General features: G+C 43.6%; 1 protein-coding gene across 3 annotated transcripts in view; it reads left to right on the forward strand.

The window, feature by feature from the left end:
- Nucleotides 1–21,891, forward strand: part of HDAC7 (histone deacetylase 7) — a 252,155-nt gene that overhangs the window by 215,470 nt on the left and 14,794 nt on the right. For all 3 annotated transcript variants that reach the window (XM_081321844.1, XM_081321842.1, XM_081321843.1), the window contains 8 exons: nucleotides 1,474–1,607; nucleotides 5,287–5,407; nucleotides 7,720–7,769; nucleotides 10,819–10,926; nucleotides 14,528–14,583; nucleotides 16,648–16,735; nucleotides 17,623–17,742; nucleotides 21,606–21,703. In XM_081321844.1, the coding sequence (XP_081177970.1) occupies nucleotides 1,474–1,607; nucleotides 5,287–5,407; nucleotides 7,720–7,769; nucleotides 10,819–10,926; nucleotides 14,528–14,583; nucleotides 16,648–16,735; nucleotides 17,623–17,742; nucleotides 21,606–21,703 (775 nt within the window). The remainder of the gene's footprint in view (nucleotides 1–1,473; nucleotides 1,608–5,286; nucleotides 5,408–7,719; nucleotides 7,770–10,818; nucleotides 10,927–14,527; nucleotides 14,584–16,647; nucleotides 16,736–17,622; nucleotides 17,743–21,605; nucleotides 21,704–21,891) is intronic.

Below are 21,891 nucleotides of genomic sequence, written 5' to 3' on the forward strand. Positions count from 1 at the left end.
CCACCTTGCTCCCAGTGATGATTCTAAGTAGAGGACTACTTGCATTGTCAGGACAGTGGGCCATTATACATCGAAATTTTAATATGGGGCTGCAGTCGCCAGAATTATGCCAAGAGGAAAGGAGCTTGTCCCCTCACCCAGGCTAAGAAGGCCAATTTTACAGGGTTCTCTAGCTGCTATTCATCCATTAGCCTCAACCAAATCTATTTCCTCATCTCTTAGAACAGATTTTTAATAGGCAGCTAGAAGACGTTAGTCAACGCTGCTATATTTTTGCTTTGACAACAGATGGAGATGCAACCATTTTCTTCTTATGATTTACTCTTAGAATTAGAGTTTTTGTTAGATGATGCTGGGGGGAAGAGGAGGAGGAGCGTTCATGGGAGTTTAGCTAGACATAACAGTATTGAACCTAGTATGTGAACCAAAGTTATTGAAATAAGAGATGATAAAGAATTGGCGGACTGGAGAACTGGAGGGGAAGCCTGCATTTCAAACTAATTGGAAAATGTGATTTATGACTGTTAATTGGAGGAGGGAATTGTGCTTTGATACTATGTGCTCAGGGGAGGGGCACTCAGATTTTGGCTTCGACTATGTAAGTGCCAATGCTATGCTACTCAAATAAAGATTCTTCAAGGTAAACAATGCCTCGAAGTTCTTTGAACAGTTTCATCTGTCAGAACCATGACAACGTTCTTATATCTATTTTGCATTGGTGTAGTACTTTATGTCAGTATATACTCGTGTTTCTCAGCCTTAGCAATTTTAGGGTGTGTGGACTTTAGCTCCCAGAATTTTCAAGCTGGTTGGCTGGTGAATTCTGGGAACTGAAGTCCATATATCTTAAAGATGCCAAGGCTGAAAAATATAAATACATACCCATTGATAAAATACCGCATTGAATGCCACTGTTTTATTGGAAAGTTGTTTTTATTGCATTGATATATTTTTTTCAAAAAAACCCAAACTGCATGGCACCTAGAGAAATACATCGCACGAAACATTTAACTATAAATATAAAGCTTGATATGTAATATAAAGTACTAAGGAGTCTACCTGAAACCCCACTTAAAGTGCAGAAATTGTGTGAGATACAGTCTCACCCTGTCAGCGGGTGTCTGTTTTAGAAAACAAAATCTCTTCTACGTAAAGTACTTACATATTACAGAAAGATATATACTTTTCACATACTAATACTTTTCATGCTCATCAGTATTAGCATTTTTGCTACAGTAATAATAATCCCATTCATATCCTAGAACTTTTAAAAGGAATGTTCTTGTGGGTTAAGAAAAAAAATCTCCAGTCAAAAATTGTCCATCTGCAGAGTTTATTTGAGTCAAATAAATCCTAGAAAAAGGATCCCAGGTGATGATTCTTCAGGTTTAAACTAGCACTAGAGACTCACTGAGTCCAAATAAAACTCAAGCTTTGTGAATGACTCGGATGCCTCTTTTCCTGCTGTTTTAGGGATCGTGTATGATTCGGTCATGCTGAAACATCAGTGTTCGTGTGGAGACAACAGCAACCATCCTGAGCACGCAGGCCGAATCCAGAGCATCTGGTCTCGCCTACAGGAGCGTGGCCTACGCAGCCAGTGTGAGGTAGGGGGCAGTGCAGGCCAGATGTGAATACGGAACAATCCTCTGTTCTCTCAATCTGATTGAATAACAGAATAATAGAGTTGGAAGGGCCCTTGGAGGTCTTCTAGTCCAACCCCCTGCTCAGGCAGGAAACCCTACGGTATATCATTTCAGACAGATGGCTGTCCAGTCTCTTCCTAAAAACTTTCAGTGTTGGAGCATTCACAGCCTCTGGAGGCAGGTTGTTCCACTGATTTAATCAGTGCTTTTTTTGTAAAAGAAAAAGGTGCCGGAACTCACACATGTCATACAACCTGCCTTGCCTACCCTACAAGGTTCTATCCAAAAAAGGTGCCGGAAGTCCGTTCTGAGCGTTCTATGACAAAAAAAGCCCTGGATTTAATTGTTGTAACTGTCAGAAAATTTCTCCTTAGTCCTGGTAGGTTGCTTCTCTCCTTGATTGGCTGCTGATTTAGATACAGAATCTGCAAGACGATCATTAATTCTATACATATTTACTGGTGGCTAATTCTTTTTTTTTAAAAAATACATTTCTATATGGAAAGTGGTGATGGTGGGCTTTTGGGGTTGTTGTTTATAAAAACAAGTTTGGGAGAACAGTTTTTTTAAGAAAGCTAAATGGCGTTTCATGGCACTGATACTTTAGCTTCAATTAATTTCTGCAGCAATGTGGGCTAAAAACATATTTGAATCTAAATGTATCATTGTTCGTGGTTTTGCCAACCCTCAGAACTTCAGCTTTAGTACTGTTGCCTTCCAATTACAGGATGAGAGACTACAGATGTTTGCCACCTTGAGTGATGTGTAAAAATAATAGAAGAGGGATATAAATAAGAGAGGTACTGTTACTTTCTAAAACATCCAGAATCCAGAGTAGTTTATTCAGCAGCAGTAAGGTCAACAGGCCTCAGTTTAATAGAGAAAGAATTGCTAAAGAAGCAATGCAGAGAGTCCTTGATTTACTACCACAATTCCGACTGGAAAAATCCATCATTAAGTGATGCAATCATTAAGCAAGAAATTTGCAACCTTCCCTGCTGGCTTCCCCATTGTTTTGTCAGAAGCCAGTTGAGAAGGTCGCAAATGCCAATCATGTGATCCGGGACATCAATATATACTGATTGCTAAGTATCTGCAGTGTGGCCTCATGACCCTGGGGACACTGCAACAGTCATAAGCGTGAGGATCAGTCATAAGTCACTTCTTTCAGCATTGTGGAACTTTGAACAGTCATTCACTAAATGGATGGTCATAAATTGAGAACTATCCATATTTATATTACTGTACAGCATTAAACTAAAAGCGGAATTGATTTAACCTTACAATACGATTATAAGAAATATTATTTGTAAGCCTACTTCTTCCCTGTGATTTCATGTAATTATATTAGATCGTGGTCCCAAGCAGCGATGGCATTTTAAATCTCTCTTTCTCTCTCTTGTGTTTGTGTGTGTAATAATCAGTGCAAATCAATTCCGTGTAGAACAAAGGACTCTTCACTCATGGTTATCACCACAATCTCTCACATTCTTCATTGCAGATTAGTAGACAGATATTTTTGAATTACCCAGTCTAGGGCTAAGAGAGGGAGGTGGTTTGTTATATGAATATTTGGATGAACTGGTTTTTATTGGGCATTGTATCTTGCGGATAGAGCAATATTTCATCTGCAGTCATAACAGATGGTAATAGTTAATTCTCTGGTGTGAAAAAAAAACTTCACTTATTTTTGCACATCAGGCTGCTATAAAATACACAGGAGATGGGCTATTTATTATTTCTGGTCAATTGGCTGTTCTCCAGTTTAATGGTTCTTTCTACCCCCTCTGTCCCTCCCTCACCCACCCCCTCCAAATACCTGGTTAACATACTTTGGTGAGGATGGTAAGACTTCTGTGGCCCTGATTTCTAAGCTTCTCAAGACAAAACACAAACCAGTCTTTTCCTCGTTTAAAGAGTGGAATTAGTGCAGAAGAAAGAAAATCAGGGAAGTCAAAAATAAGACAACTTTCTTTTAATTTCCTCCATGTGGTTTTGACTCCAATGCCCTGAAGACCACATTGCTTTGATTTCTGAGTTTTGCAGTCCCGGTACATTTGGGAGGCTCTAGATTGGAAGAATCAAAGATGAAGAAGTTTAGAAATTTTTCAGGAGGAACCTAAACCCAATCAAAAGGCATTAGCCTGCGTTCCCGTTCTGAAGCAACACCTACTTAGCCGAGATTCCAGTTCTCTCCTTACAACCCTTGCCCATCATCTTGTTTCGAGCCAGTGATTAAAACAATGGATATTTCCATAGTTAAATGTTTATCCACTGATGTACACATAAAACCACCATTAGTTTCTCAGATAATTCAAAAGCATTTGATGGATTGAGTGGTAAACAGGTTTCATACATTCTAGCCGGGTTTTATGACGATGCCTACTTTGCAGATGCCTGACAGATGTGCATCTCCCCAGAAACATTCACACATCTCAAAACAATTATGGACAGTTAGTTTCTTTTAAAACTCTTCACTCCCCATATAGTTTGAATCAGAGATTTAGCTTTTTCTTTCCTCAGCTTCTTCCTTTTACTTCATATCTGCAAAGTAAGCTTAGATTCACTTTTTATCTCTAGCTTTTGTTCCAAAATATTACCTAGAATAGATGGACTATGCACATTCTTTGTGGATTGATGGAATGTTCCCAGCAATAGCAGTGTGCTTCTACATACACACGCACACGCATGCACGCCTGCATGCACACACAAAACAACCAGTGGAACAGCTTCCCTTCAGAAATCATGGGCGCTCCATCACTGGACGTTTTTAAGAAGAGACTAGACAGTCACTTATTTGAAATGGTATATGTTCTCCTGCTTGAGGAGGGGGCTGGACTAAAAGACCTCCACGGTCTCCTATTCTATTCTATTCTATTCTATTCTATTCTATTCTATTCTATTCTATTCTATTCTATTCTATTCTATTCTATTCTATTCTATTCTATTCTTATTACCATTCTCCTATTCTATTCTATTCTATTCTATTCTATTCTATTCTATTCTATTCTATTCTATTCTACTCTACTCTACTCTACTCTACTCTACTCCATCCCATCCCATCCCATCCCATCCCATCCCATCCCATCCCATTCCATTCTCACACACAAGCACTCCAAAGATCCAGAACGTTGTTCCAAGCATGATAGCATCTTCATGGGTGAAATAGAGGGAGGAAAAAAACCCATTTTTTTCCATCGGCCCATTGGATGGGGAGCCAGTTTGGAGAGACCTTTTGACATAATGGTTGTGCACAACCTGTGTCAGTCATGCTGTTTTGGTAAAACCTCTCCATAGAATGAACAAGACATGAGTCAGATCAAATTTTGTCCATTCTTAAAAGAGCCCTGCATCTACTACCTTAAATGGTTGACTCCTTTCAGGATGTGCCTCCCCCTTAAAGCAAGCCAAGGAGATTTGTCTAGAGACAGCCTCAATGCTTGGAAACACCAGAATGCTGCAGCTGGCTCTCAAGCCAGGAGCTTCTAAGTCAAGCACTAAATCCTAGAGATATTATCTTTTTTTCTCAGAGCCTCGTTATTTTCTCCCCAGCATCTCAGTCAGCTTCCTAGAATATCTGCAGAAGCCCGTTTCGTTGTCTGATTCTTGTGATGTAAGCCAACCCTTGTTTTTCTGCTAGTGCCTTCGAGGACGCAAAGCCACTTTGGAGGAGTTGCAGTCTGTTCATACTGAGCGTCACGTGCTGTTATACGGCACCAACCCTCTCAGTCGCCTGAAGCTGGACAACGGCAAACTGGCAGGTAAGAGACAATGTAATGTCTCCCTTCATCCATGGATTGAAGTTGAGGAGAGCCAAAAAGGACAGTGCATCTCCGAGGGCAAAACCTGCCATAACCCTCTCGCAATCTTCTGTGTTGGTGTAGATATGCTCCACTAATAAATACCCTCTCAGGATTAATAGCTGGCAATTGACTGAGATCTAATCGTTGTTGTGCTTGGGAGAAGAAATGGGAAATCTAGGATGTTTCAAATGAAGAGAGTCTTCAGCTGTGCCGCACCCCTCTTCTGTCATTTGTTTGCTCTTTTAGTTCATTTATATCCACCTTTCTTCTAAGGAGCTCCAAGTGGCATAAGAAGACAGCAATCATTTCTCCTTTATGTCCTCCAAAATAATTCAGTGACCCTCCCCCCCGCCAGTCAGCCAGTGTCTTCCCATAGTACCCGAATGAGGACTTCTCCAGTCCAATAATTTCAAATACTGTCCCAAATCCAAGGTCACTTTTGCAAGATGGGGCTCCACAGAGTATCCCATGAGAAGATTGTTTGATACATGATGGGAAATATATGTATTTTAAATAAATGATAAATTAATCGAGAGACCCTCATCTCTCTCTCTCTCTCGTCTTATATGTGCAAAATATCCCTTCAACTACAAGCTGATTTACCATACCTTTTATATGCATGCATATATCTATCCATAAATATGTGCACAATGTTTTCCTATTTCTACTCTTCCCCAAAGTGGGAAGAATGTCCGTATGGTATATATAGCATGCCCAATTCATTTGAAACTAACTCTAAGAAGTCTATCTCAAAGAGCTGTGGTGGCGCAGTGGTTAGAACACAGTATTGCAGGCTAATTCACAGCTGACGGCCAGCAGTTCAATCCTGACCTGCTCAAGGTTGACTCAGGCTTTCATCCTTTTGAGGTTGGTAAAATGAGGACCCAGATTGTTGGGGGCAAGAGGCTGACTCTGTAAACCTCTTAGAGCAGACATGTCAAGCACAAGGCCCGGGGACTGGATCCGGCCCGTGAAGTGGTTTCATGTGGCCCGCGAAGCCATCCTGGAAACAGTGAGGGAATGGCCCCCACTGCCTTGGTCCCGGCCCAGAGACCCTCCTTCTGCCAGAGACCCTCAGATCTGTCCCACTCCTGCCCAGGCCCCCATAGGCACCCTTGATGCGAACGATGTAGAGCTGGCCATGCCCACCCAGTAGGCCATACACGCTCTAGCCACACCCACCCAGTAGGCCACGCCCACCCAGGCCATACCTACCCAGCCCCCTGAGGGCAACCGCAATGCTGATGTGGCCCTCAGTGAAATTGAGTTTGACACCCCTGTCTTAGAGAGAGCTGTAAAGAGTGGTGGGATTCAGCCAGTTCGTGCCATTTCGGCAGAACCGGTAGCTAAGTTTTTGTTGCCTAGGCCCAGAATGGACTTCCGGAAGCAGCATCCACACAGAGAACCTGTTGTTCACATATTTGAATCCCACCACTGGCTGTAAAGTACTGTGAAGTATTATAAGTGAAAGTGCTACTGCTATTGCTATTGGGCCTTCTAACCACAGCTTCCTGCTGAGAGTAATTCCTGTGCCCAGTTTCCAAGCAGTAACTCACCCTCTTGTTTACTGTGTAAATGCACAATCTATGCCCACCACAAAGCCAGAACTCCCTCACCACAAAAATATCTCCAAACTGTAAAATTCAGTCTAAGGGGAAATTCTTAACAACATTAAGAAACCAATCCTATTCACTCTTATTACTTTAAGTAATGAGCTAAGTTTCAGTTTAAATTAAATCACATCAAAGGGAGCTTTAATTCTGATCTCATCTACTTTTTTTTTGAATGAAACCCCCCCCCCCCTATTCAAAAGCCAAATATGAGTTCCTGGTTCAATAGAATCTAAACTTATTTGTACTTTCTATATTCAGGATAAGGTGCAAAAGATGGGAAAAAGGTTAAGACTTGCCACATATTTCAAAATTCTACCAATAATACATTTTACACCTTTTGTGCTGAATACAATTCAGTCATTGTAATATATTTGGATGCTTATGCCCTTAGACCACTCATTGGCTGCATTCTGCATATATTTAAACAGGTGACAATATGTACCAGTGGCTGTATATAAAGCAGTATATGAATCTAAGTGCTATTGCTATTGCTATGAAGATACAAAATGTTCTCCAACCTGCCTCTTCAGAGAATTAAAATTCCTAGAGTTCCTTTGAATGTATTCAGATGGTTTCTGTGTAGCGCTGTGGTACAATAAGAGCCTGACTCCCATATATTTGGTTACAGCCCAGTTGTCTTCTCTTACTTTCTTGCAGGAATCCTGTCCCAGCGGATGTTTGTCATGCTGCCCTGTGGTGGAGTTGGGGTAAGCATCTTCTCCAGCAGGCGGGAAGGTTTCCATCAAAAAAATTATTTCCCATACTTTGTTTCCCATCACAACAGGCTGAAGTTGGTTTGTGCCCTGGGTTTCCAGGAAACGAGAGACCCTACTGGAATGCACAGGGGTGGAAGGGAGAGAATTGGAAAGTTTTAGGTCCAAAAAGAGTGGCAGATGATTGGTCTGCCTATTGCTAACTGGCATAGCCTCGCATCGAAAATGAGCTTAGAGAATGTGAGCCATTTCATGTCATGTGAGTACAGGGTATAGATCAGGAGATGAGGCAAACCTGAGGTTCAATGGAGTGTTACTTTTAGATAGTTCTGTGTCACTCAGGCTACAGGGGTCAAGGAGTGCCTACCTCTCTCCTTTCTTAATGGTGTTTTTTTTTATCAGCATGCCTTTTCCAGACTTTCTAATCTGGTTCCTGGGTGGTTGAGGGCTATATCGATGATTTTTCCTCCTGTGGAGAAAGTTTTAAGAATTAAGAGACAAGCCAAAAGGGAGAGAATCATACCTACCACTTCCATAGCAAGATTGCTGCCTACCCCAACATGCTACTCAATTCTCTCACATCTGGGAGCATATTCCTAGGCTGGAACAATATCTTGGCGACTTCTATTAATGGGCAAGGAATGTTTCAATAAGCCTGTTGGCCAGAGGAAAGGTATCCATGGACCTCCAAATCTGTTTGGACTAGGATTCCCAGTATCCCCCCAAAATAGATGAATTAGACAGAGGCTGTTTGAAGGCTAGCATCATATAGAACAGGGATCATCAACCTTTCTGGGTTGGCCCGGTGGGAAAGGGAGGGGCAGACATCATTACGTGCACATGCGCACAAACCCAAATGTAGCTGCGTATGCGTGAACGGGGCTGCGAGCTTGCGTGCCCCATAAATGGGGCTGCTAACACTGGCACGAGAGTCTTGCCAAGGCTAGTGCCAGTGCGAGGGTCTCACCAAGGCTGGCACCAGGGCAACAGTCTCACCGAGGCTAGCGCCGGCACAAAGTTCTCACTGAAGCTTGCGCCAAGGCTAGCACAGGTATGAGGGATGTGGCGAGGCTAGCGCAGGCACAAGGGTCATGCCGAGGCTAGCGCCAAGGCTAGCACTGGCGTAAGGGTCGTGCCGAGGCTAGCGCCAGCATGAGACTCACACCAAATGTCACACCAGGGCTAGTGCAGGCGTGAGAGTCATACCAAGGCTAGCGCCAGTGCGAGACTCACACCAAGGGTCATGCGGAGGCTAGCGCCATCACAAGGTGGTGTGAGCATGCACGCATGTACTGGCCAGCCACTTATGCGACCCAGTGGCCAAGAGGCTATGGCCCATAGGTTGGGGACCTCTGATATAGAAGGCTCCAGTTGTCTCTACTAAACTTTGCCATGCTGTTCCCCAGGTTATTCTGAAGTCACTGGGTGTTATGTGAAACCCACCAGGGTTCTCTCTGTAGGCATGACAAGATCTGGCTGTCACATCACATACCATGTGATGGCCAATGAATTCAGCTCAAACGTTTTTGGGAGGAATCTCGGTAAAATACACACAGCAGCAAACCACTACATTTGGCTCATCCTAGCTAAATCTCTTAGCTTTTTTTTTCTTTTTCTTTTCCCCACCTTTCTTCAGTGTGTCCATTTCTCCAGCCACACACTGTCCTCTTAAGTCTAGTTCCTAAGAAAGAGATAAAGAGCTTGCGTTACAGTCGTAAAGTTTGAAGGGAACCGTTACTCTACTGACACCATTTCCTGACGTGGTAAATTAGACGTTAAAGAGTTCACGGCTAGGTTTTCCATTAGCACATGATTTGCAGCCTTAAACAGATTTTTGCGTGAAGAGCCTTTCACCCTGGGAGCTCTGCCCAGAGTCTGATGGTATAATCCAGACCTTGGCTTTCTCCATTTAGCAAGAGTAGCTAGCGCTCTGTACTCCCGGAATGATGGTGGCCCATTTGCACCACCTTCTATTTCTTACCCCACTTCCATTCTGATGTTCCAAGACCCAGCCTTGCTTAGAAGTATTCCTGAGAAGGGTTGGGGGAATAGGGTTAGGTTGGAGAAAATCTCCCTGGCCCCTCCTTCTCTCTGTCTCTCATGTCCCTCCCTCTGGGCTCTCTGCCACGTTCACTTTCGTTCATCGCCTTCTTGCGTGCCTTTTTTTTTTCTTTTTCTCACTCTCTTTTTTCCAGGATGCTGCCTCCCCGACCATCCCTCTTCTCCTTCTCTTAACCTTTTTGCTCCCTTTTCTCCTGCTCTCTGCTCCTTCTTTCTTTCCCCCCCCCCTTCCTTTGTCCTTACTGACGGGGCTCGGATCCTCTCTTCCCCCCTCCCTTGCACCCGGAGAGAAAGAGAGGGAGAGGGCGTGCGCCTGGAGCACTCAGGCAGAAGGCAGGCTCTGCTCACACATGGAGTTGATCAGAAGAGAATCTCTGAGGTTTTCCGGCTCTTACTTTGCCGATGACGTGATCCTGATCAAACCAAGATGTTTGTTTTTGAGAAAAATATATATAATCAAATAGAATCAAGAAGGTAAAAAGAACGGGCTCTTTCCTGCCCCCAACTTTTGCAACTAACTCTAGGGGGGGGGGAAATGTGCGGGGAACGCTCTCCTGCATGTTGGTGTCGATGGAACCTGTGGGAGCCCAGCAAAGCTGAAGAGTTTGGGGATGGGGTTGTTGTCTAGCTAGACTGTTGTTGTTGTTCGTGAACGGGCACGTGTTGCATGCCAAGGGCTGCGCTGTTTTGATTTGCCCTCAAGTAGAGGATGTCCATTTCATAGAGCTGCATTTGACAGTTGATTTGATCAGAGCGGCTATCTGAAGACAAAGTCTCCTTGGTTCAAAACTAGTGATGGCGTCCAGCAGCTCTTCCACTGGTTTTGTTCTACCCCATCTCATGGGGGGGGGGTTGTTGTATGTGTGTTGATATGTGTATACCATTAGTCCGTATCGCGAGCTTATTTCTTGCTGTGTGCAGAAATGTAACCCCAGGGCCCTTTCTGTAGATTGAACTCTTCTTTGTCTCCTACTGGGTCCAGGTGGATAGTGACACCATTTGGAACGAGCTGCACTCCAGCAACGCTGCACGGTGGGCAGCTGGGAGCGTGACTGAGCTGGCCTTCAAAGTGGCCAGTCGGCAGCTTAAGGTAAGAGCCCTGGGAGGACAGCAAGACAGTTCGGGAGTGCCCCTCCACTCACCTTTTGGATTTCTAAATAGCGTGGGATGATCTCAAAGGGGTTTCCAAAATGTATTTTTGCAGAGATAACATGCATAGGGAAAAAAGAGTGGCATCAACTGCCCATCTGTCCATTATTCTCCTCTCCCCTTTTCAAGGGTGTTTTGTGTGTGTGTCTGTGTGCACACGCACCCCTTCCAGTTAGTGTTGTCTGCTTCCTAGGTTGGAAAGAGTGTGACTGGCCCAAAGTCACCCAGCTAGCTTTGTGCCTAAGGTGGGACAAGAACTCGTAGCTTCTTGATTTCTAGCCTGAGGCCTTAAGCATCACACCCAACCGGCTGCGTCTTTCAAAATTGTTTCTGGTTTCAGAGTTTGGGTGGACCACCATCAGCACCTGGCCTCACGGGGCAACCGCTGGTATCTCAGCAGGACCTTCCATTGATGATGGTCAAGGAATTAAAAAGTGCCCCCAGCTCCCCACCTCACATACACATCATCATTTTTTGCTAGCTATTCCAAAAGACTGAATAAGCACAGAATCTGGGGGGGGGGAACCCTGCAAAGCTGAGCTGGTGTATGGAAGTAAATGTGATTTCCATTGACGGTTCTGACAAGGATAATCAGAGTCCTCCCCCTGCCCCTAAACTGACTTCCATCTTGTTATAGCACAGAACAATTGCACATACATCTGAAGACAGAGCAGGTGTTTCTAGTCCTCTTCTGATTAGTGTAACTTTTCTGTTAAAAACTTTGCTCAAAATTGGATCCTCCAGTGAAGTCACCACTGCAGCTGGTTGTTAAGTAGAAGGACCTTCTGTGGTGACTCCAAGGCTTTGGCAATGGCTTCAAGGAGGTGTAGCAATGGTCTTTGTGGAGCTTTCAAGGGAACAAAGCTCAATTATATTCACAGGCGTTTGGCAGCTGAACCTGGGAATGTGTTTTAACTGAACACTTTACCCATTTCAGTTGTCAGGCTAAACACTTTTTTTTGAGAGAGAGAGAGAGAGAGAGAGAGAGAGAGAGAGAGAGAGAGAGAGAAGGGGGGGAGAGAAGGGGAGAGGGAGAGAGAGAGAGAGAGAGAGAGAGAGAGAGAGAGAGAGAGAGAGAGAGAGAGAGAGAGAGAGAGAGAGAGAGAGAGAGAGAGAGAGAGAGAGAGAAGGAAGGCATTCCTGGTTCCCTGTTTCAGACCTGCTTTCAGCAGTCAGGTTTTATTCTCATCCCCTTCCTTGATGGAATTGTTTCTTCCTTCATAGAGGAATTCCACCCAATCAGGAAACATTACAGGATTGTGTTGATGCCATGGAGTGGTATAGCTAATCAGATTTGACTGGTAATGACATCTCAGAGTGTAAACAAAAGCTGTTTTAATCAGAAGTAATAAAATAAAGACCCCTACGAAACAGTTCAGTTCTCACTTTTTTTTTTTTTAGGACCGATCATATTATGTCTCTCCAAGGGGAAAAATGTTGCTGGAAAGAGGACACTTTTTTAATATTTGCAAATATCTGTAGTTTTTTTAAAATTTTATGCCAAGTTGAACATTGCAACTTTTCAAAATACAGATTGTTTTCAATTTCTTTTCTTTGGTTACATCCGGCATGTCAAACTCCCGGCCCACAGGGCGGACGTGTCATGCCGAAACCACGTCCACCCTATTGCCGGCAATGGGGAAAAAGTCACGATACGTCACGTGACGTCGCGGGTTTGACATGCCTGGGTTATATAGTTCAATGGAATGGGGCATAGTTGGGTTTTTTTCCTATTTTTGAAAAGTATCTTAAGCTTAAAGAAACGCAAGCATATTAATACAACTTTAAATTATGTCAGCGGTATTTTGCCAAAGTGTGACAAATGTAATAATAATTATTCAACAGAAAAATCTTAAGTGAGAAAAAAAAGGAGATGAGGAAAAAAGTTTCTTAGGTAGCCTGTCGATTAATGGTTGATTGCCAAACAAGATTGCCACATGAGTTGATTGCTGTGATGTTTTGGGTAAATCAGTGGCGCTTGAATTAATCTTGGTTAATATTTCATATTGCTTTCATTGGGAAATGTATCTGTATTGCTGTGGATTTAACCTAAACTTTTTTTACATATCTTAAATATTTAATATAATCGTATTAGTATTACTAGTCATTATAATTGTAACAATGTATGAAATTTAAGTATAGTTGTCAATTGATGGAGTGGTTTCTGTCATTTAAACAGGAAGAAGCTATTCCCACACACTCTCCCCCCCCACCACAGGTTCCCCAGTACCTTAAAATCTTGTCTGGATTTTGGGAGTACAAGCAGTCATGGTTTCACTTAGTGACCACTTTGTTTAATGACAGAGCCACTAAACAAAGACTGCCCTTGTTGCAGGAAAGAGGATAGGAGGAAAAAATCTCATCGAAGATGCACACAACACTAGATCTAGTACATTTTAATTATTGCTTGAAAAAAAATAAGACTTTGTACATTCATGATTTACGCTGTAACATTTCAAAATAGAAAGCATTGAATTGCCATGCCTTTCCAATAGATATAATGATGGTGATCCAACCATACTTAAGTACTTCCACGTCTCATTGGCTTGTTTACATTTTTTCCTACTAAAATTTGAAGAATTTAACCAGAGGACCAATCATGTATCATATGATCTCTCAACAAGGCTGACCATGGGATTGTATAAATGCTTTCGTAAGCCAAAGCCCATTCTGAGCATTTGACAAACCGACAAGTCAAAATCGGTAGAACTTTTTGCCCTTAATAGAAAAAGATGTGCTCTGATTACAATTAGGCCCATAATATGCAGTCTCGTAGCAAGAAGTAATATAACCACATCTTAATAAGAAAATTCAATTAAAGGATGAAAAAGCCCAAAGAGAAGAACAAACCAGCAAGGGAAACATCCTATTACTCACCTTTCAGCCAAGTAAACTGAGATATGATTAAAATAAATGCAGTTTACCTCCACCCCCACCTTATTTTTTATTTTATTTTAATTCCATTTATATCCCGCCCTTCTCCGAAGACTCAGGGCGGCTTACAAGCTTAGCAGTAGCCTTCATTCTATGTATATGCTTGCTTATTAGGGCTTTCGCCCCCCCCCCAGCGGCATTATTACAAAGTCAGCTTATTGCCCCCAACAATCTGGGTCCTCATTTTACCTACCTCGGAAGGATGGAAGGCTGAGTCAACCTTGAGCCTGGTGGGACGCGAACCTGCACTAATTGCAGGCAGCTGGTGTTACTTAAGGAGGCACCTTACAGTGACTGATCCAGTTACAACAGCGGTCTCCAACCTTTTCAGCTTGGTGGACCGGGGGGGGGGGAATATGGGATGGTTCTGTGTGAGTGTCTACCGCTCACGAAAGTGGAGCTGAGTGGTCTCACCTGTCACTTGCGCAGCCCGGTTCCAAACGGACCGCAGCCCGGTGGCTAGGGACCCCTGAGTTACAGGAGTGCATGCTATTGCGGCTTTTTCCATTTCTATGAAACATTGATTTATTTAAGCACAGTGCATACCGACCATGACAACGTGTGGTGTTTACTTTCTTTCTTTCTTTTTTTAAAAAAATGTCTTACAGAATGGCTTCGCAGTTGTACGGCCTCCAGGACACCATGCTGATCCCTCCACAGCAATGTAAGGAGAATCACCTCTGTGCCCCGTCTCTTCTGACTCGCAGCTTACCTTCCTGATAGACCCAAGCCCCTTAGAGTCCACCATGCCTGTGCTCTCAGGGCTCCGCTTCCTCTGTGACATCACAGGCAGAGTTGGAACCCAGGTGCAGTAGGTCTGATCTTGACAACGGTGAAGGTGGCTGAGGAAGTCGGGGAATGCAGTCGTAAACAGTAATGGATACAGTAATGGATACCGATCTAAGGTATAAATCTAAGGATCTGATGAAGCAAGGTGATAAGAGGGAGCAGAGCTCTGTCCATCAGAGTCAAGCACAAATAAAGAGCAAACAAAAAAGGAAGACACAGGAAGGCATGAGGCTAGGAAGCCGGGGGAGTTGTGAGTTCTAGTCCTGCTTTAAAGCACTTATCCAGCTGGATGAGCTTGGGCTAGTCACTTTCTTTAAGAAGCAGACAAGGGCAAAACACTTGCCAACAGTCTTGCTAAGAAAACTGCAGGGACCTGCCCAAGCAGTCACCAAGAGTCAGGGCTTTTTTTGTCACACAACGCTCAGAACGGAGTTCCGGCACCTTTTTTGGATGGAACCTTGTAGGGTAGGCAAGGCGGGTTGTATGACATGTGTGAGTTCCGGCACCTTTTTCTTTTACAAAAAAAGCACTGCCAAGAGTCAACACTGGCTCAAAGGCACATACACAGGCGCACACACATACAAAAAAAGGAAGGGCAAGGGCAGGGCTCCAGTTGCATGGCTGTGACAGCTACCTTGATGTTTTTTATCTCCTCTCATAAGATGCCACTGGTAATACTTAGCTTTTTTTTTTTTGAAAGCTTCTGATTTGATCTGGGAGCAGCTGCTTTTACCTACAAAGGAAGAGCAATTGCTTTCAGAATAAGAAGCATATCCAGAGTGGGTTTTTTTTCTTTTCTTTTCTTTTCTTTTTTGAAATGGCTAGATTTAAAAGCTTCTGTCCAGGGCGGAATGAGCAAGGATAATTTCTTATTTCTATTCCTCTGGGCAGGGGGAAAAAAACAACCCAAGTAATAAAGCTAGCCAGTCTCCCCATGCCTTTTTTTAATTTTCTGGATCACAACAGAAGTGAAGACAAAGAGAAGCAGCCTGCCATCCTCCAGATGTTTTGTCCTAAACTTCGCATAATCCCCCTGCCATTGTCCAAATAGTTGGAAGTGAGGCTTGTATCAAAACATTCAGATCTCAAAGTCTTAGGGGCCAGCTTGGCTGGCCCACTTCCAGGTTATTCCATTCCATCTTTCCCTATTTCCTTTATTTATTCTTTTTTATTTATTTATTTATTTTTATTTTATTTATTCTTTTTTTCCTCCATTCTTTAGCCAGCCCTTATTGTGTTTGTTCACTTTGAGCAGTTCAGTACGGATTCCTACTTCCTGCCAGAAAGTATTACAGAGTCTGCTGATAACGCCCTTATTCATATTCGGGGCAACTTTGACTTCCCACCAATTTACAGTATAAAAATGACTTAGTATTCACGGTGATGAGTTGCTTGTTTTGTTTTGTTTTATGTTTTATTTTTGGCCCCCATCTCACTATTGATCAACTCTGGGCAGCTATTTGTGTGTGTGGCTGGGTTTCAGTAAATTTGTGAAAGCAAAACAATGCACCTGAGAGCTTTGTCTGCAGTATCTGAGCAGAGTTGGCCCATTCCACATGCAGGTCTTCCCGATTTTGCCATTACAAAGTAGTGAATGTAGTACTGGAGAGAGAGAGAGAGAGAGAGAGAGGCCATTTTACAGAATATTTCCAACTGATTCTTGAGCTCAGTTTTCGGCAGGTCTTTCACCAGCCAAAACGTGTGTCCTTGTAATGCTAAGCCCTAGTGCAGCACAAGTGGAAGAATGCAGCAAATGGCCCCATTGTTGCATAACACCTGGCCCCTGTGGTCTCTGCAGGGGTTAGGCAAGAGGTTGAGGAGAGGATGGATTATTTTGGGGAGACTGGCATGTACCAGTTGGGCAGGATGTCCATTTTAAATACATTTGCTGCCCATTTTGGTTGTTCACCAGCTTCTTGTTCTCCATGTTCCTTGGCAGGGGTTTCTGTTTCTTCAATTCGGTGGCAATTGCAGCCAGGCAGCTCCAGCAAAAAGGAAAAATCGGCAAGATATTGATTGTCGACTGGGTGAGTTCCTCTTTCCACTTGTCAGACAGAAAATTTCTTGTTATCCTTGTGGAAATGAAAGAAAATTATCTCCAAACTTTGATCTACTATCCTAAAAGCCTCATACTCCCCTCCACCAAGCTGGTTGACTGAAAGTGGCAGGGGTCATATTCCCGCATCAGTTGAATTTGCAGTACATCAGACGTGGCAAAAGGGGAATTGGGCCGTTGCCATGCTGTGGTAGGAATCCCATTACTAATATAGTTCGTGTGCTTGGGCACAAGATATTACATGAACCCAGCAATTGTGTTTTGCTAACTTGGGTTTGATGTTGGGTGTGAATGTGACCAACTGGAGGGCACAGCTTTGGAGGAAGGCTATAGTAGGATGCAAAATAGAAGAGCACTGGCAGCTAATGGCCATATGTGTACCAACTTACAGGCTTAATGTCTGTGAAGATTCTCAGTCATCCAGGTCATGTTTGTCCCAAAAGGCATTTTCTTTGAAGACATTTCACTTTTCATCCAAGAATTTCTTTGAAGACGTTTCGCTTCTCATCCAAGAAGCTTCTTCAGCTTGTGTTTTTCTTTGAAGACGTTTCGCTTCTCATCCAAGAAGCTTCTTTAACTCATATTTTTCTTGGAAGACGTTTCGCTTCTCATCCAAGAAGCTTCTTCAGCTCATGTTTTTCTTGGAAGACGTTTCGCTTCTCATCCCAAAAGCTTTTTCAGCTCATGTTTTTCTTTGAAGACATTTCACTTCAGCTTAGCATCGGGAGCTGCAGAAGCTTCATGGATGAGAAGCGAAACTGTCTTCCAAGAAAAATGAGAAAGTCCAGTTGCCTCTTGAAAAAGCACCTTTGGGACAACTTACAGATTTGTTACATTCTCTCTTCCCCCCCCCCCCAGGATGTTCACCATGGCAATGGGACACAGCAAGTTTTCTACAGAGATCCAAATGTCCTCTACCTCTCCTTGCATCGCTATGATGATGGCAACTTCTTCCCTGGTAGCGGAGCAGCTGATGAGGTAATCTCCTATTTTACATATCTCTTGGTTTCCATAAATAAAAATACTACTGATACAGTACAGGAAAGGGGAAGGCCCAAATTTGTGCATCATGTGACTGTTAGTCAGATTTTGCCTTTGCAAACTTAATAGCGTGTCTCAAACCACTTTAACCAACTGCTAGCTCAGGAACCCCTCCCCCACCTCACATCCCTGGATGACAGTGAAAATGCAAATCTTCGCAAAATGCTCCTGTTCAAAAATGGTATGTTTTTAAAAATTATTTTAATTATTTCACTGCGTTTCTATCTTGCCTTTTCCTTCTTGCGACGGAGGTGAGAATTTTAACAGTTCTGTCCCAGTATGAGTTCTGTGAGATATGTTGGGCTGAGAGAGAGAGAGACTGGTCCAAAGTTTCCTGCAGAGCTCCATGCTGGAAAAGGAATTGAACCTTATCTCTCCAGTTATAATCCAACCCCTTTATCACTACCCATAGTACAAACAAATCTAGATAGTCAATTAACTCAAATTAATGCATGGCTGTAGCATCCTCACGTGTGGCTTCTTCTAAGCTTAAAGGATCACAATGCTTCCATAAAAGCAGAAGCCACTGGGCTTCTTAAAGGCACAGGAGCCCTCCTAAGAAACAAGACCTGACCACTTTATGCTGTACTGCAGAGGTTCCCAACCTTTTTCAGCTGGTGGACCGGAGGGAAAGGGAGGGGGAAGGATTTTACGCACGCGCGCACATGCAAACAGGGCTGCGAGCACACGTGTGATGCAAATGGGGTGGTGCTAGCACCTGCATAATGCAAACGGGGCGGTGCTAACACCCGCACAAGCAAACGGGGCGGCGCTAGCACCCGCGTGATACTAGCTCTGCCCCATTTTTTTTGTTTATTTATCTTTTTTTAATCCCATTTATATCCCGCCCTTCTCCGAAGACTCAGGGCGGCTTACAATTTAAAGCACAAATCAATGTGCTTAGCACCCCATTTTCACCATGGTACTAGCGCAAATGGGGGTGAGTGTGTTCACACACGTGCCCGCACTGGCTAGCCTGTCCTGCAGCCCAGTGGCCAGCAGGCCACAGCCCAGTAGTGGGCCGTGGCCCACAGGTTGGGGATCCCTGCTTTACTGCGCTTATTACCTACAATCTCTAAGCTTCTGTATATCCTATCTGTTAAGTTTCTCTGTCTCTGATTGATATCTGCTTTTCTTGGTTCTGCAGTTTTTGGATTTTTTTAAGTTCCTGGTATGGCTTTTAGGTCTCTTGGACCTCTGCCCACTTAGCTTTTCCTTAATTTTACCTCAGACTCATCTTTCCTAGGCTTTTAAGTAGGAATCAGCTGACAAACATCCCTCTCTCAGAATCTCCATTGTCAGTCTTGTTCCCCAAGTGCGCTGGTGAACCTTCGGCTCAGCCCCATTCCTAGGGAGACCTTCTTGGCTCTAGGTTAGAAAACATAGATTCCCCCTTGGAAATTGAAATTTCGTTGAAATTTAAACAGCGTTGGTTTCTGACTTCTTTTTTTTTAAAAAAAGGAGGTTAGAAACTAAATGCATCTGAGGAGCCGGAAAGTTCTCTGGAGAACTTCATTAAGCTAGAGCTGAACATTTCCAGCTCTTAAGAAAAAGATGGAGAACTTTGCCCCAGCTAAGGGTGGGAGGAGGGCAAATCGGATAGGCTTTTCAAATCCAGCATGCTTTACAACCTGCTTTCAAAGGAGCTTAGTGCTGAAAGTGGCCAGGACTGGAGTTGGCCCCCATCTGGTTCTCATCTCTCCCTCCAGCAGGAGATATCAAAGGGGCTGAAGCATTGTTTATGATGCCGCACAAATCCCTGGGAGACTCTGGCATATCACTCAAGGCTTCCCCCTCCCCACCCCCCCCACCCCTTTATGAGCTGTTTCCCCCCCCCCCTTCATCAGACACACTGTCAGTTTTGACGGTGAGCCCTGCCCCAACGGAGGGCTGCCACGATTTTTCAACCCTTTCTTTTTTTTTCTTCTCTTTCTCTTGCCCAGCTAGCAGACATGGCGTGATTTGGAAGGTTGGTTGCTTGTCCTACCAAGAGGGATTTTTTGCCACCTTTATCCCTCTCCCCTCCTCCTCCTCCTGCTCCTGGAAAATACTACTGTTCCCTCTTTCCTTTCACACACAAAGCAAGGCAGGTTCTGGGTGGTAACCCCAAAAAGAGCGGGAAAACAGAGAGCCTTGGTGGAGCAGGGGGCTAATGCCTCCTTAAGTAACACCAGCTGCCTGCAACTAGTGCAGGTTCGAGTCCCACCAGGCTCAAGGTTGACTCAGCCTTCCATCCTTCCCAGGTAGGTAAAATGAGGACCCAGATTGTTGGGGGCAATTAAGCTGACTTTGTAATAATGCCGCTTGGGGTGTGTGTGAAAGTCCTAATAAGCAGGCATATACATAGAATGAAGGCTACTGCTAACGCTTGTAAGCCGCCCTGAGTCTTCGGAGAAGGGCGGGATATAAATGGAATAAAAATAAAAATAAAAAAATAAATAAGTTTCCTCTTGGAGTAAACCTCTGACCAGGTCAGAAGCCTACTGCCCAAAAAGCTAACAGGGCTATGTTTCATATGGAAAAGTTTGCCTGTTCCGCGTTGCACTCATGCCTGGTATTAAAATATTGGGGCATTCGCGCTGAAACATTCATTGGCCATGGGCTCAACTTTGGAATGACCAGGTATGGCAGAAGAGGTTAATAACTGCTTACAAGTGGTCTCCAACGTGTATGGGATGCCATACAAGTGTAGAGGGAACCTAACCGCCGACACCCGCCCCTGGACTTCTTGTTTGCAGGGGAGAAAGAGAGGAAGATCAGTGTACCTCTGCACATAAAACTACTGAACATTTTTCCTTTGCAAGAAAATCTAAGCATAACACTGCACGGGAATATTTTTGGGAAAAGTACTGTTGCCTACTCTGTACATTACAGTGGTACCTGGGATTTGTTTCCCAAAAGATACTGTATGTTTGATGTATGCAGGACTCCAGAAATAATGCGGAAGGTTCTTCTATTAATCATTCTTTTAAGGATCACCAATTGAACATGAAAATTCTTCTCTCCATAACCTTCACTCCCTCTTTAAATGGAAATGTTGGTGGTGGGGGGAGGCCAAAACCCATTACTAAGATTATCTAGGAATTATTTCCTGAAATGACATTTGGGGGCGAACTTTGGAATTGATTCTGGTGTTTCACGCAGTACAGGAAGCAGCCCAGTTAAATTTACAATAGAGAAATGCTTATTCTTGTGACTGGAAAAATCTATGAGTATCCTTTTCTGGGGAAAATGGAGAATGTTTTCCTTGAGTAGTTTTTTTTAAAAAAAAGTTATTTTAGGAACACAGTAAATAAATGCTGTATTTCAGAGAAAGAATTCCCAAAGTAGTGGTCATTTAATTCTAAGAGATTTGTGGTTCCGTTGGGGGGGGGGGAAAAATATCTGAATAGTTAGAGATGAGAAATCTGATTTCTTATCATAGGAAAATGAAGTACTTGGGCTTCCTTCCCAGTTTATTGTGGATATGCTTTGTATTCCAAAGAATGCCTCCCACCCACACACCCAAAAAATAAATACTTGGTACACACGATCATTCACTACAATAAGATCACCAGAAGCGAAACCCGTAACAGTGGAGTTAAAGGAATTATCCACAAACTGCTGTTTTCCTGTTATTGAGTACAGGTCATCTGTCCAGTGCTGTCAATATAATAAATTTGGGATTGGGATATTTTTAGTTCAATTATCTTGGACATCAGGATCCTCAGCAGGGCTGCAGTGAGGCGGTTTGGTTGATCTGGAGATGCGATCATCTCAACAGTGGGGGACCTGACTTGCTCCTTGTTTTTCTTTTTCAGGTAGGCTCCGGGGCTGGAGAAGGTTTCACTGTCAATGTCGCTTGGACAGGAGGTCTTGACCCTCCAATGGGAGATCCAGAATACTTGGCGGCTTTCCGGTAGGCCCCCTCTCCTTCAAGCTTTGATACAATGCCTATTGTTCCAATAGGGCCCTGTTGACTTACATTGGCAAGGGCTGCTCCGAATAACTTCTTAGTTGCAATGGAACAGTTTACTTTTAGCCCTGGGTGTGGGGGAGAAACGGGGGACGGAGCGGGGGGGGGGAATGAAGGGAGAAAAGAACAGG

The sequence above is a fragment of the Vipera berus genome (genome assembly GCF_964194415.1).
Source record: "Vipera berus genome assembly, chromosome: 2".
Lineage (NCBI taxonomy): Eukaryota > Metazoa > Chordata > Lepidosauria > Squamata > Viperidae > Vipera > Vipera berus.